This window comes from Mobula hypostoma, chromosome 3 (genome assembly GCF_963921235.1).
Source record: "Mobula hypostoma chromosome 3, sMobHyp1.1, whole genome shotgun sequence".
NCBI lineage: Eukaryota > Metazoa > Chordata > Chondrichthyes > Myliobatiformes > Myliobatidae > Mobula > Mobula hypostoma.
This window is the reverse complement of record NC_086099.1, coordinates 120,754,231-120,770,516: the sequence shown is the minus strand read 5'-3', so window position 1 is coordinate 120,770,516 and position 16,286 is coordinate 120,754,231. Positions and strand designations below refer to the sequence as shown.

Below are 16,286 nucleotides of genomic sequence, written 5' to 3'. Positions count from 1 at the left end.
ACCAATTCCTGTTTACGTTTCACACAAGCATGCTAATACTTCTTTGGTCCTAATTAACTAATGCCTCAATTTAAAACTCCCATTCTTTAAATACTAAGATTATAAGCTCTGGAATTCCCTTGATAAACCTTGCTACACCTCCATCATCTTTTTAGACACACCTTCATTTTTCATTATCGGTCTCGCTTTTAGACATCTGTCCTAATATTTCCATACATCAGATTTGACGTAATAGTTCTGTGAGGTGCCTTTGAATGTTTTACTCTGATAGCATGTTAGATAAATATAAGCTTTCGTTGACCCATCTAAAAACATGTCGTAAAGTGAATGTGTTGGAGAGGGACTATCGCTTTGATAAAGGATATTCATCTCAATTGAATGCCCAAAGGGATACTGTTCACTTACAGTGAGACAGTTACTAAATGCTGGATTGCGAACAGAAACTATCGAATGAGTGTTTCATGATACAAAGAGCACATGAAAGGAGGATCTGAGATGTCGTGGAGTAACAAGATATTCTGATTTGCCTTCTAGGAAATAGCAGATTTTGACAATGAGTCTGAGAAAAAGCGACAAAAGGTCAGTTCTGCTATGAGTTACTTTTACCTGAGAAAATGGAGAGTATTTAACAATGAATGAAAATTGGGAAACTTCAGCTATTGGAAATCTGAAATAATGTCTGTTGGTATTGGAAATGCACAGTAGGTCAAGCAATTTCTGCAGACTGAAAAAAGCAGAAATAATATTTCGCTCAGTGTGTCCCTTTGGATTTTAATTCTGTTTCTTTCTGAACCACAGATGCTGTAAACACACAAAGGGTATTTCTGAGTATTGTCATCAGATAAAGTTAGGTTTAATGAGAAAAAGGGAAATAGGGAGCTTCATGGATTTCAGAACTGTTGCTGAAGGCAACCAATGACAGAAACAGAATGAAATCGGAGACACACAGCCAGTCAGTTGAAGATGTCTTCCCTTCTCCTCAGCTACACAACTTTACCTCAACACTTGCTCTCTTGGCCGCTCAATTGCTCTATTTTGTCAAGACACTTGTCTGGCATTGGATGAGCAAAAATTTCTTTCAGTAGGTTTGGGAAAGTCACAGCCATCACTGTAGATTCCCACCTTCCCTTCCCTAGCTTCTAACACCAGTATTTCCAGTATTTTCTGTTTTTATTTTGGAATTAAATAATAAATGAGTTAAAATCACACAATAATATCACTAATATGATAATGTAAACGTTCATTTGATAACCTATCTGCCAGCTTACATGTATTATGCACTTTTACTCACCCAAAGTAATTCACCAACAATAGGCATCGTTTATGAAGTCTATTGAGGTATATTGTTGAAGATTGTTTAATGTCATTTCCTGTACAAAAGTGGAAGGAGAACAAAATAATTGTTGCTCCAGATCACAAAAATAAAGAACACAATAATAATGAGAAAAGCAAAACAGACCATAAGTATAAATACATATGATAGCTTATATACATAGATTGAATGTATGTCCATAAGGTGACTGATGGGGAAAAAGTAGTGATTGAATTAGTGCAGATCAGTTTTACTTTTTGGGGAGAGTAACTGTTTTTGAGTATGGCGGTCGCATGGATGCTATGCCGCCTCCTCGATGGGAGTGGGACAAACAGTCCATGAGCAGGGTGGGTGGGATCCTTTACGATGTTACTGGCCCTTTTCCAGCACCTTTCTGTATAAATGTCCTCAATGGCAGGTAGGCTGGTGCCAGTGATGCATTTGGGCAGTCTTGACTGCCTGTTGTAGGGCCTGTTGTGCTATCAAAGAATTTCGCAATGTGATTACTCGGGTGTTTGGCTGTGCAGTCACGTATGGGCAGAGTGTACAGCCCTGGGTTGCACTTGTGTTGAGGGTGATGCGAAAGGAGTGGCTGTGCACCCTAATTATCTGAGATATTTTTGTTACAAAGTCAACACAATTAGCAGTAACTCAACATTTACTGTATTTTGTCTGTACTTACACAAATCTCTTTGAACAGTGAAGAGAGATGCAGTATTCTGCATTGGCTCACCTTCCCTTTAAAAAGGGTTTAATAATTAGTGGTTACTCTAGCTCTCAAGCCAGGAACTCTGTGTGGTTTAGGCATTTGGAACTCTTCCATTAGTAAGACTGTGCTTACTAACTCTGGTATTAGTCAGACTATTATCTCTGTTGAATCAAAGAACTGAACATTGCACTGATTGGCTTTAATTTGTATTTAGGCAGAGGCTGAACAAGAGACATTACCAACAGAAGATGCAAATAAGTCCCTGGTTGGGGAAAAAGCAGTGGATTCACCGTTGATTGAGGACAACAAGGAAGAAAATGAGCATCCAAAGGAATCTATTGAAACAACTGATGAAGTTAAAAGACAGGTCAGGATTTTAGCTTTCACGTTGTTCTGGCTCTGGGATGTGTCAGCTATATACTCTCAAACAATAACACCATTGTACAGTATATATCTCATAAAGTCATCGATTTTTTACAGCATAACTAACTGATAATCGGCCGATAATATTTGAACTGGCTCCTTAAAGGAAATATTCAGTTAGCCCCATCCACTCCTTATTGCCCATCACACTCCCCCAACCCTCACATTTTGCTCTGAAAACATTTCCCCTTCATTTGTTCAAATCCCCCTTTCAAAATGACTATTAAATGCCACTTTTTTGGTTGTACAGTCCAGATCAACAACTTTGCATATAAAAAAAATCTACTTAGATTCAATTCTAGCCAGCTGAAATCAGTGCAGCTTTGATTACCAGCTCAGCCAAAGTGGGTAGCATCCTGAATTCATATATTCCTGGTACGTATGAGAGACATGAAAGAGACCATGCCCATTTAAAAAGAGGTACCACTGGACAGATATTACTGAGGAGGAGTACAGGAGTGAGATAGATCAGCTGGTGGAGTGCTGTTGCAACAAGAACCTTGCACTCAACATCAGTAAGACCAAGGAACTGACTGTGGATTTCAGAAAGGGGAAGTCGGGGGAACATGCACCAGTCCTCATCGAGGGATCAGCACTGGAAAGGGTGAGCAGTTTCAAGTTCCTTGGTGTCAACATCCCTGAAGATCCATCCTGGACCCAACATATTGAAGCAATTACAAAGAAGGCACAATAGCATCGTTAGGAGTTTGAGGGGATTTGTTATATCACCAAAGACTCACAAATTCCTACAGATGTACCACGGAGAGTGTTCTACCTGGTTGCATCACTGTCTAGTATGGAGGGGCGACTGCCTAGGATCAGAAAAATCTACAGAAAGTTGCGAACTCTGCCACCTCCATCAGGGACACTAGTCTCCCCAGCGTAGAGGGCATCCTCAGAAGACGATGCCTCAAGAAGGCAGCATCCATCATTATGGACCGCCATCCCCTAGGACAAGCCCTCTGCTCATTGCTACCATCAAGGGGGAAGTGCAGGAATGTGAAGGTACACATTCAATGTTCTCGGAACAACTTCTTTTGCTCCCCCAAGGAATTTTTGAATGAATAATGAACCCATGTACATTATCTCAATATTTTTCTCTTTTTTTTGCTCTTTTTGCACTATTTATTTAATTTACATTTTTAAAATATATCTCTTATTGTAGTTTTTTATTGTTATTATGCATTGCATTGTACTTGCTGCCACAAATTTCATGCCATATGCTAGTGATATTAAGCCTGATTCTGATAGGATACACCATATATAATGGAATGTGTGGCACAGTGGCATGGTGGGTAGCATAACACCGTTACGGCATCAGTGACCTGAGTTCTATTCCCACTGCTGTCTATAAGTAGTTCGTACAGTACATTCTCCCCATGAACATGTGGGTTCCCTCCAGGTACTCCAGTTTCCTCCCAGATTCCAAAAATGTAAGGGTTAGTGAGTTAATTGGTCACATGGGTGTAATTGGGTAGTGCAGGCTCAGTGCGCTGGGAGGGCCTGTTACCATGGTGTATCTCTAAGTAACTGAACTCAATATTCTGAAGCTGCTACACAGGGCTCCAGTGCACTAACTGACAATAATATTATGGAAGCAACTGTGCCAAGTGATCCCACAATCAGTAAATCAAATTAAGGTTGTGTTGTCCTGCTACATACAGTACTGTGCAAGTCTTAGGTACTCATATACATAGTTAAGTTGCTGAAAATTTTTGCACACTACTCTATCTGTCAATGTTATGCAGAGAGTGAATTTGTAAATGTAGTTGGAGCAAAAGATATTGCAATTGGCGAGGGTGGAGCGCCGTGGGAGGGATGTGAGACAGGTGGAAGAGAAGGAGTGCCAGGGGCAGGGGTGTGGTGCAGGTGCAGACACACCCAGACTTGAGACACCAGGGAAGATCATTTGATTTTGAACCATTGGTTTATTGATCATTGCAGAATGTCTCTCTGGTGCTTCTCGCTCCCTCCCCCTTTTCCCAACCATGATTCTCCTCTCCCTGCCCCTTTCCAACTTTCAGTCCACAATCGAGACCTGTACCAGAATCAGATTTATCATCACTCACATACAGTATGTCAGGAATAATTTTTTTGCGACAGCAATACCGTGCAATATCCCATTAAAGTTAACTTGGATAGATATATGGGCTGGAAAGGAATGGAGGGTTATGGGCTGAGTGCAGGTTGGTGGGACTAGGATAGGGTAAGAGTTCGGCACAGACTAGAAGGGCCGAGATGGCCTGTTTCTGTGCTGTAATTGTTATATGCTTATATATGGTTAATACATACGTCCTAGCTATATACAGTATATGTGGCTAATACTTTATAGTACTGTATAGCTATAAATGAGGGTAGACAATTGAATTAGGAGAAAGTGGCTCCAAGAATATCCTTACACTTGATGCTTTTGTTCTATCTGCATATGAATACCAAAGTCAAGGTTGAAGTGATGGTAAGTGATCGACCACAGCCTCCCCAGGACCGTGCTGCTGTCAAAGGAAGTCTTTAACTAACTTGGTTTCACCCTACATTGGATACAGTGAAGTCAGGAGGACAGGAATGATGCCATCAGTAGTGTTGACATCCAGTGAATCATTTGGAGACATACCCCTAGGCCATGACGTGGGAAATTGTCCATGAGTATTCTGTCTGCAGTTGTCAGGAGATAGAGTCTGGTTAGTTACTGCACCACAATCTTCCCTTTGTCATCAACATGGAGGAGGAAGGTAGCACTGGTAGTGTATCAAGTGGCAGTTGTCCTCATCTTCACCATTGCTTAGCTTGACTTTCACTGGAACCACCCCATTCACAACCATGGTTCCCAAATGACAAAAGAGATGAAATCCAGAAATACACTTTGTGGGCAAACTTGGCATCAGGTCGTCCTGATAAAACTGAAGTCAGTGGGCGTCAGAAAAATCTCTGCTGAATAGTCAGAACATCATACATTGCACAAACAGAGAGACCATGGTGTTGATCTCACCTCCAGGATGCCTTACCCCAAGCACGTTCAGACTCTTCAACAATGATATTCCTTCTGTGACAAAGTCGGAAGTGGGGTTTCTCCACTTTTCTGGATGTAACCTTTTATATGACAATGCGAGCATCTTGATTGACACCTTGTTTAACAATTATATGAAATGTTTGTCTAAAATATTGGCATTTACTGATGATGTATGTAGTAAGACTGGATGAGGGAGAAATAAGGAATTTCAGGTCAATGCTGGAGTTTTGTATACAATTTTGTTTTCTTTGCCTGCAGAGAGTGTACTTGCTTTAGAAGGAGTGTAGTGAAGGTTCACCACACTACTTCCTGGGATGGTGAGTCTGACACATGAGAGATGGACTGGACTAGCCTCTGTTCTCACATTGAAAAGAATGAAGGTTCAATAGGTTACGTATGAGGATGTTTCCCTAAATTATGAGTTTAAAATTATAGATCCTAAATCTCAAAATAGAGGATGATATTATGCCTGAAATAAGGAAAAATGTTTTCACTCAAAGTGTGGTGAATCCCTGATTGAGCGAGATGTAGGGTTTATTCAAAACTGACTGATAATTTTGGAGATTTGAGAAATTGCCATCTATGGATGGGATGGGACAGGAAAATGTTGTTGATGTAGAAGATCAGCTACCATCTTGTTGAATGATTGAATAATCTCAAGGGGCTGAATGGCCTACTCCTGCTCCTATTTCCTGCCTTGTACATTCATTGCTGATTCCAGAATGCTCAGTTCCATTCAAAACTTAAACCAGTCCCTGCCTGCACTTAACAAATCTTAGATAATACTTGGGCATTGGTTGATTGTTGGTATACTCATAAAATTCAATTACCCTGACATTTTATGTTTGGGGAATCGACTTAATCAGCTGACCAGCCTTTCTCTGAGTGTTAACAGCATTTAAGGTGAGAAACACCTTTGTGTTGTATTGGCCTTCAGCAATCAGCTTGAAGCTGACCGCCTGCAGGGAATCATGTCAGGATGCTCCCTCTGGATGGAAATGGATTTGGTAAGCACGGGGGCAGGTTGGTTCATGGTAGATTCAGTCCAATACGGTAGGGTGTACAGAATATAGAAGATATACCGAATATGCTATGTAGAATGTCAGATTTACAATGTTGCAGTAGCCTTGGACATATCTACTGCTGTTGCTGAATGTTTTGCGTGTTCTCTCTTTGTGCAGGTGGAAAGCCCCAGCAGCAGTGAGGTCTGCTACCTGTGTAAGAAACGGGTCTACGTGGTGGAACGCTTCAGTGTTGAGGGCCACTTCTTCCACCGCAGCTGCTTCTCCTGTCACCAGTGTGGTACCACCCTGCGCCTCGGAAGCTACGCCCTTGATAGCAGAAATGGCAAGTGCTCTTTCTTTCACTTTGGTACTTACTGTGATGAAGAAATCACAGTTCTTTCCTTGTCAGGTCAAGTAGAGTGCTGGAATGCTAGAGTTGTGGTCCTTCTGCCATGTCTCAGCTGAACCTTGAGGTGTGCTACAATTTCTGAGTTTTTTAAAACACTTAGAGAGTCACATAACCATATTTTAGCAGCTCATTTGCATCTCTGTTCTTTAGAGTCTAATTATACCGATTGTGTGGGGAAGTGTAGAATTGAATTTGTTAAAAAAAAGTAATTTCCTTTCTTCTCTTAGGCAAGTTCTATTGCAGTGTTCACTACACCAGTTCCGAAGAGAGAATTGAGGATGAATCAGATTCTACTGCAAATAAAGTAATGAAATCATTTTTATATTTTTTACTAGAGTGTTCTTACTCATTTTCTGCTCATTTTGTATCTGTTTCATTGATTTTATAATATAATCAGATTTACTGTGTTTTGCAATATTTTATTTGTGAATAATACTACATGATGACAATCTACTGTTATATATTTATTCTCTTGCATTCCTATCATTGTTTTGACACTACTTTTACTTTTGTAAAGTGAACTCTTTACAAATTTAGACTGTTACTCTGTCACGAATATTGTATCAGATGCTGAGGCCTGTCAGTTCAGGATGGAGACATGTCCTGGACCTGATGACATGCCGAATCTATACAAACTTCTATGAAAGTTCTAAGAAAGTCTCTACAACTCTATTATTTATTTACTTTTCAAAGTTATTTGCATGATTCATCTTCTTTAGCACATTGATTGTCAGTTTGTTATTTATAGTTTTTCATAAGCTGTATTCTATTTCTTTATTTTCCTGTAAATACCTGCAAGAAAACAAATCTCAAGGTGACATATACGTACTTTGAAATCAATTTACTTTGAACTTTGTATCTGAGGAAGATGCTTGTCTTTAAAGAGGAACTGAAGAGCATCAGTGTAGAAGGGGAAGGAGTCTGTTGTCCACATAGGAAACAATGACTTGGGTATAACGAAGATAAAGGATCTGTAAGGAACTGGAGTTGTAAACTAGGAATAGAGTGCTAAAAATCTCCGCATTATCACTGTGAGCTATGTACAGATCACACAGATCAGAGAGCTGAGTGCTTGATGCAGAAAAAGAATGTTTTGATTCTTGGATCATTGGCACTGGTACTGGAGAAAAAGAGTCCTGTCATTTCAATGTGGGATAGGTTTCATATTGACCTGTCTGGGCATGTGTCCCGGCAAAGATCTTAGGCATGTATCTAGGATGCCTATGTAAAGGTCTTAGGCACATATCTAGGATGCCTAAAAATTTTGCCCAGTACTGTTTTTGTCAAATTCGAGCACAGAGCAAGTTTAAATCTGGCGGGGGTAAAAGATGTTGAGAATAGTGAGGGTGGAGTATTGCGGGAAGAGTGTGGAACAGGTGGCAGAGGAGGAGTGCCAACAGCAGGAGTGGCATGGGCACCAAACCCTGAGACACCAGGCAAGGTCATTTGATCCCAAACAATTGGTTTATTGGTCATTACAGAATGGCTCTCTGGTGCTTCTCACTCCCTCCCCTCTTCCTTTCCCTTTTCCCAACTATGATTCCCCTCTCCCTGCCCCCTTCTCACTCTCAGTCCACAATAGAGACCCGTATCACCATCAGGTTTATCATCATTCATGAATGTTATGGAAATTCGAGTTTCTTTTGCAGCAGCAGTACAGTGCAACACACAAAAATGCTATAGTACTGTGCAAAAATCTTTAGGCACCCTAGCTATATATATGTGCCTAAGACTTTTGCACAGGACTGTAAGGCTGCAGAAATAATTTAAACTAAATAGTGACTGGAAGCGAAGAGGGATTCGGTGATGAGGATTTAGAAATTTATAGATTTACAGTAATGCAGATGCTGGTTTCTGTGAGAGCATCAGGACACTAGAAAGCATTGAACCGCATAGCTTCACATCCCTTATTTAAAATCAATGTTCCTGTTCTCCTTTGACAGGATGCTGTGGATGGGCAAATGGAGTGGTGCAGTACTTTGGAGAAGATTGAAGGTAAGTGACAGTCAACACTGGGGAGTGTTTACTTGGGTAACCAGTCATTTATTTAAGACATTAATGACTTCAGATTTGTGTGCAAGCATCTGCCAAATGCAGCACGGTAGCCTCGTGGCTTATGGTACCAGGGACCCAGTTTAATTCCCGCCAGTGTCTGTGAGGAGTTTGTACGTTCTCCCCATGGCTACATGGGTTTCCTCCGGGTGCTCCGGTTTCCTCTCACAGTCCAAAGACATACGGGTTGGTAGGTTAATTGGTCATTGTAAATTGTCCTGTGATTAGACTGGGGTTAAATCGGGGGTTGCTGGGTGGTGCAGCTCGAAGGGCCGGAAGGGCCGATTCCACGCTGTATCTCAATAAATGAGAAGAATGATGTACCCCTTCCCTAGGATTGTCCACCATCAGAATGCACATTTGATAGTGTTCACAAAGATGATTGCTATTGAAATAATAGCGCAAGTATAGACTAGGAGAGGGATAATATAATCAGATGGGGAAGATTTTACAGGTACTACCTAGATCTCAGAATGACAGAAATGCTACAGAGCAGGAGGCCAATCAGCCCATCCAGGCATTTCTAATACAATGTAGGAGCAATCCAGCTCATCCTACTGACCTGACCTCTTCCCCCCCAGCCTTCCTTTTCCTGACCTCTCTCCGCACCTACCTTTTTCACCCTTCCAGCTAATCCTTGTTTGAATCTCACTACTGAGTTTGCAACTTGTAGTCCCCCAGATATGAAGCTCCTAAACTGAGGAAAATAAGCCCATCTTCTCCAGTCTATCCTTGTTACTATCTCTGAATTATTCTAACAAATCCTGTCTGGACCCTCTCTATGTCCTTTGTGTCTTTACAATAGTACACAATACTCCTTTTGTGGCCAAAATGGTGTTTTTTTATAAATTCTCACTTAAGTTTCTGTTTATAAAACACACAGTCCCAAATTACGTTTCAACAGTTTTCTTAAATGTCCCAGCCATATATGATAAGGCCTTGTGTGTCTCAGTAGCCATATTTCATTCTGAAAACTTTCCTGGTAATATCTTGGAACTATTTTATTGCATTGACATGTTATATTCATGCAGATTGTTGTAGTTGTTTAGGTAAATTGACTTTTTCATTGAAGGAGGCATATGGGATGCTTGTAATTGGGGTATTCACTGTGGCATAGCCATGGTCACACCTGGGGTAGTGTGTGTAGTTCTGGTTGCCACACTTACAGGAAGGATGTGATTGTGCTGGACAAAGTGCAGAGGGGATTCACTATGCTGCTGGTTGGAATGGAGCTTTTATAAAGAGAATATTGAAAGGCTGAGTTTGTTTTCCAAGGAGCTGAGGAGGGTGAGGTGTGATCTTATAGAGGTATTCAGTCCTGCGCAAAAGTCTTAAGCACATATATGTCGCTGGGGTGCCTAAGACTTTTGCGCAGCACTGTAAGCTGTTTTTATATCATTTCCTGCATGAGTTAATTTTGATTTGATTTGAAGCACACGGTGGAAAGACATCCATCCACCTCTTTATTTGCCCTTGTTCAAAGAACATTTATTATCAAACTATATATAAGTTATACAACCTTGAGATTTGTCTGCTTACAGGCAGCCACAAAACCTGTAAGCAATATGTGTGAGTCTTAAGGTTTTGTTAATATTGGTAAACATTTACTAGATACACTATTGTGCAAAAGTCTTGGGCGCTCTTGATATATATATTTGTCAGATTTTTGCACAGTACTGTATAAAATCATGAGGGGATAAATAGACTAGATAGTAAAACATTTTTCCATAGTGGAGGTGTCTAAGACAAGAAGGTTTGCGGTGGGAGGTTTAGAAGGAATCTGAAGGAGTATTTTTCTCACACGGGGTGGTAGAAGTCTGGAGTGCACTGCAGGAGGCAGGTATTCTCCTATAATTTATGAAGCACCTAGACAAGTAGTTAAGTTACCATGGTGTAGATGCCTGTGGATCTGATAGAGGTAGCTGGGATTAGTGCAGAGAAGTACAATAGTAGACCAAAGGGTCTGTTTCTGTGCTGCTTGACCCTACAATTCTGTGACAATGTAGGGAGCCATGGCACAATAAAACCTAACACTAGATTGTCTACTCATGTTCATAGATCACATGCCAACAGTGGATAAAACTGAAGAGACTGGCTTTGATAAAGACCAGGAAAAGAAGCTGACGGAAGGCAATGATCAACATGATGAGGACACAGAATCAGCAGGAAAATGTTAGTCCAGCAACACTGTAGTCGTTTACAACACACTGAAGGAATGAGGGATAAAAATTAAATAATCTTGATATTTCTGTAATAAAACCAGAAAGTGTTAAAATTACTCATCAGTTCAGGAAGCATTTGTGAAAAGAGATACATTTATCATTTCAGTTAAAGATCCTGCATCAGAACTCAGATCAGGCAACGTCTGTGCAATGAAAAAAACGAATTACTGTTACAGGTTGAAGACCCGCCATTGATTCTGCTGCCCAATTCTGATGTATGGTTAATGGTTAATTATGTTTTTCTTTCCGTGGTTTCTGCCTAACTTTCAGAGTATTTTCAATGCTTTCTCTTTCTGGTTTAGATATTCAGAATTATATTTGGATGATTCTCTTGGTATTTCTGTGTCATAATCTTTCTCCAAGAGCTGATTCTTTTTGCCTTGTACTCACTGAAACTCCTATATTTTAAAAGAAATTGCTGAAGGTATTCTTGGGGAAGTAAGCAAACATAAGAAAGCGGGGCCATAAATATCTTGCTATCCTGTCCATTCTCTGTTACGGAGTGCAGTGATTTTAAAATTGAAATATAGAAAATATCTGAGTATGCTCATAACACAAATAAGGATAAATGTTGAGTACTAATAGCAAAATCATTTGATGGCACCTTGCAAGCCTGCAATCTCTACTGCTTGAAAGGCCAGCAGATACATAGAAGTGCTATCATCCCCAAGTTGTATATTATCTTATTTTTTCCTTCACTGTGGTGAGTCAAAACCATTAAATTCCTTTGCAGTTAACACAGTGAATCTGCTTTCACCGTATAGACCTTTTGTTATTCAGCTCAAGGTCAGATTTTCATGGCAACTCTGTTTGAACAATGAATATACCCTAAGTCCTGGTCATGTTAGCAATGCCCATTTCCTTATTATTTTAAAATTGTACTCCTAATTTGTTCATGCATAATAAGCAATGAACCATCTTGTAAACGAACCACTGAGATGAATCTAGTTTGCTTTGAAAATTTGACTGATCTAACCACTATATAGCAACCAGTCCATGTGGTGAAGGCAGCGTCACTGTGTTAGTTGCAAGGACCTTGACTCAACTACAGTGAAAGAATAATGATACCTTGTCAACCTAGTGGAGCAGGTTAATGGATTGCACTAGCTTCATACATTTGTAACCATCTCATTGTCTCCATACTTTACTGAGCACATTTTCAGTCTGAAGTACGTCGTGTCCCAAATGTCAGATAAATTCGTATGGGAACTCGTCATCCTGGTAACTAAACATAGACCAATGCATGCTCTAGCATTCACCTTAATCTAAATGTTGTAGAAAATAAAAACAGCCTGAAGCCAGAGTCTTGCTCTCAACCGAGACCAATAGATAGCTTTTATGTTTCTGTGGATGGATTAGCTATATGGGCCAAATTGCTCCTGACTTATCCTTGCAACTTTCTGAATTTTGTCTAAAAGAGGAATGACAAAATGCAAATAAGGCTAAATGGGACAATTTAAACTTTAGAAAGTGCCTAGTCTAGGGGATCTTTTATAACCTACTGAAGAAAACCTGTCTATTTACTGGTGATCCCCCTGCTCTGTCAGAACTGTCATCTCGGAATCTAGTTGAAAGTCATTCTATAGTTTTCTTAATAGAATGGGAGAGTCCTCTAATAAAGCTTTCCCATTTATGGACATGTAGATGATAGCATTTCAGTGAACTACTGTATATACCCATATCTTCACCAATAATCATTTTGCTTTTATTGTCACAGATGTAGAGGAAGATATAAATGAAGGTCTTCATGATTTGGGAGAAATTATAAAGCCAGGGGATGAAGAAAACAAACTCAAAGAAAAAGGTTAGTGCAACAACTTTAGAAGTAAACATCTTACTCATTTTACAATGCATGGAGGAATCTGGATGAGCACCTTCAACTCCAGGTTAGGATTTTTGGACCAGTGGTGGACAAGTATGACGATTGTCGTTAGCTGAAGGTTTAGTTGCTATGCTGTGAGTTCTACACAACACTCTCCATTGCAATAATTATATAAGGAGCAAGTTGAGGGCGGAAAGGAGTTGAGATTTGAGGCTTTTGTCACCAAAGTATCCACATCATGAGACGTACGTTGGGATAAAGGTATAGTTTTGGTATATACCTCTTAGAAATTTCTATAAGAGTGCTTGAAAGCCTGATCTCAGTTTAGAGATTATCCAGAGAAGATAAGATGGTTAAAGATCCAGGACTGTCAAGAGCAGCATCGGTGTTTGAAATTGTTCTTGTTGCAACAAGGAGATTTGAGCAAAGGTTAGGCAACGTCTTCTGAGCCAGGAAGCTTGGAGAGTTTTTTAAATGATTAACTTTCAAATGCACCCAGCACTTCAATTGAAAGCCTTTGTTATGCTTGCAAATGCTATCCTAAACAATACTGGAGAGAAATGGGATGACATTTGGCATAGAGAAATTACTTAGACAGGAGGTGAAACAGGTGGATAATTCTCCGGTTGGCCATTCATCTTGCTGCTGATGGTGAACAATGTTGACCTCCTAACTTTGCCAATACTCAGGCTTCTCCATTCAGAGGAACTTTGTTTATAAGAAATAATATTTTCACAGGAAGAGCAGGCTCCATCTGAAAGCTAACTTGCTTTCAGAATGACGAAGTGCCACATGACAATATTACACCATAACCACTATATGTTATACTGGAAACAATATAGGAACACCATTACGTTATTGTTTACTCCATAAACAATACACTATCAAACCAGCATACCTTAAAATTATTGCCACTGTATCTGACATAAGAGTATGTTTTAAACTAAAACGAACAGTTTGATCTACTGACTCAGACTGGATACCAAAGTAATAAGATGGTAAGGTAACTATAGTGTACACAATTAAACACAAGAAGTGTAGGTTCAAAGCTGTCATTAATCTACAACTGTATCCTTTACTGGATTGTATACTTATATTGAGGTTTAAATAAGTACTTCTGTGTATCAAAGTCTAAAGATCTCGAACCAATGAGTTATCGATAAAGCTAGGTGAAGGGCACCGAAACAATCTTTCTCATAAAAACACTTGACCACCAATACATTTCTGAGTGAATTCCCCTGAATGTTTTTAAAGATTTTATCATTTAAGATTAAAGATACTGTGTTGGATGTTTTCCTCCATTTTGTAAGTTATTGGAAAGAATGCTCCCATTTTATCTATTAAACATTTTTTACCTTATGTATACAATTATTATGGAAAACTACATTGAACCCACATGCTTGCAGAGCTGGATCCTTGTAGGTTAAATTAGATGGTGAAAAGATGCATTGGATTGTGAAAAAAAAGTCAAACAATCTTGAAGCAAATTAATAGTAGGTATCCATTATATTACAGCAAGGAAAATAATTTCTATATTTGATTACTATGGCCAATTTTAAGGGCATCTTTTGATCTGTTGGGAGATGTGTTTCTGTTAAGTACACATAGACAGAGAAAAGTAGAATTAAAGTAAGCAGTTGCTGACTTTCCGTCAGAACTGCCAGCTCTGATATAAATTGGTTATCTGAAATGGTTAAGATTGGAATTGAGTCCAGAGGGTTGCAACATGTCGAGTTGCAAGATGCTAAGTTTTTCCTTGAATTTGCATTGAGCTTTGTTGGAACAGTGTAAAAGGCCAAACACAAAGAAGACAGAGACACAGTTGGGTGGAATGGGAGTGTATAGCTTTCCAAGCTGCACAGTGCATTGAGGAGTACATGGAACAGTCCCTGTTCCAGTCAGACTCGGGATCTCCCCTTTCATTTTTTAATGACTGCATTAGTGCTGCTTCCTTCTCTCATACAGCATTTGAAAGTTTCATTGCTTTGGGTGCCAATTTTAAGCCTGCTGTCAGTTCCACATAGTCCTTCCCTTTCTTCAACTCTCCGTTGCCATCTCAGAAGATAAATTAGCAGCAAGTATCTATTATAAACTCAGAATCCTGAGATTATTTTAACTACACTTCCTCCCATCCTGTTTCTTGTAAGTAATATGTTTCATTCTTTCAATTTACCGGCTGTCCCATCTTTGTTCTGATAACTTCCAGTGCTTCTGAGATGCCTTCCTTTTTTATCAACTGGTTCCTTTTCACAGTTTCCAACCATGACTTCCAATTCCTGTGCTTAGTTTCTAACCCCCTCTCCTCTCACCCAGAGCAAGTACAGAGATGTTTTATCATCAGCTTCAATCTATTAGCCTGCAATACAATGGGATTTCACTTTGTAAATACTGCCACCTTTAGGTAATGCTGCATCTTCCCCTCACCTCCATCTTCAACATTCTGGAGGAACCACTGTCTCTGTGACTCCTTCCTCATCAACCTTCAGAAATACCTACTCCCCTTCTCACGGTTCTTTTTTTGTGCAACTGCAGGAGATGCAGCTCTAATCCTTCTACCATCCAGGGACCAAACACCCCTTACGGCTGACATATCAATTCACTTCTTTTTCCATTCTAGTGTAGTGCATTAAGTGCTCATGTTGGATTAACTAACTGCTGCTTTATGGAGCATATATGTTCATTCCACAGTGGGCTTCTAGTTCCCTGTCACTTGAGTTCTCCATCCCAACCAGATCCTCGCTTCTCTGTCTTTGGCATTACAATTCATTGCACATAGGCCAAGGAATGCCTCCATATGTTTTAGCAAGCCATGTGGCATGCTTCAGGACTCAATGCTAAATTCAGTAATTTCAGATAACTAGCCAGTACAGCTTGTTTCTAAGTTCACCAGCATTTTGTGCCACTCAGTTTTACTGTTTCTCCCCCCATTCATGTTCTTATATTTATTCTGGATCTGGACAGATCCCTGGGATTATAAACTTTCACCACTCCTCCCTTCCACAGCACCACCATCACCATATCTGTCATTCAGACACTGTGGTCGATTTGCCCTTCGTTCTCTCCTCCCTGCTCATTTTTCTGCTGCTGAAAACATCTTTCATTTTTAACATTTCCTAATTTAGATGAACCTGAAACATTAACTTTGTTTCTATCTCTGTGGATGTTGCCCAACTGTTAGACGTGGGTCCTGTTTTCACAGCACACAACTTGCTCTCGTTTGAGAATGCTGCATTATGAAATTTTCTGTTCCCTTTTCTTGGATACCACAGTACATAAAACATCGCTGGTCACTAAGGTGGGCAGATACTCAGTTTCCTGCCAATTGT

The 16,286-nt window shown here is 39.9% G+C and overlaps 1 protein-coding gene across 3 annotated transcripts in view; it reads left to right on the top strand.

The window, feature by feature from the left end:
- LOC134344226 (F-actin-monooxygenase mical1-like) overlaps positions 1-16,286 on the top strand; it is a 129,572-nt gene that overhangs the window by 61,254 nt on the left and 52,032 nt on the right. For all 3 annotated transcript variants that reach the window (XM_063043673.1, XM_063043671.1, XM_063043672.1), the window contains exons 15-21: positions 535-579; positions 2,236-2,388; positions 6,633-6,798; positions 7,092-7,168; positions 8,808-8,859; positions 10,975-11,088; positions 12,856-12,942. In XM_063043673.1, the coding sequence (XP_062899743.1) occupies positions 535-579; positions 2,236-2,388; positions 6,633-6,798; positions 7,092-7,168; positions 8,808-8,859; positions 10,975-11,088; positions 12,856-12,942 (694 nt within the window). The remainder of the gene's footprint in view (positions 1-534; positions 580-2,235; positions 2,389-6,632; positions 6,799-7,091; positions 7,169-8,807; positions 8,860-10,974; positions 11,089-12,855; positions 12,943-16,286) is intronic.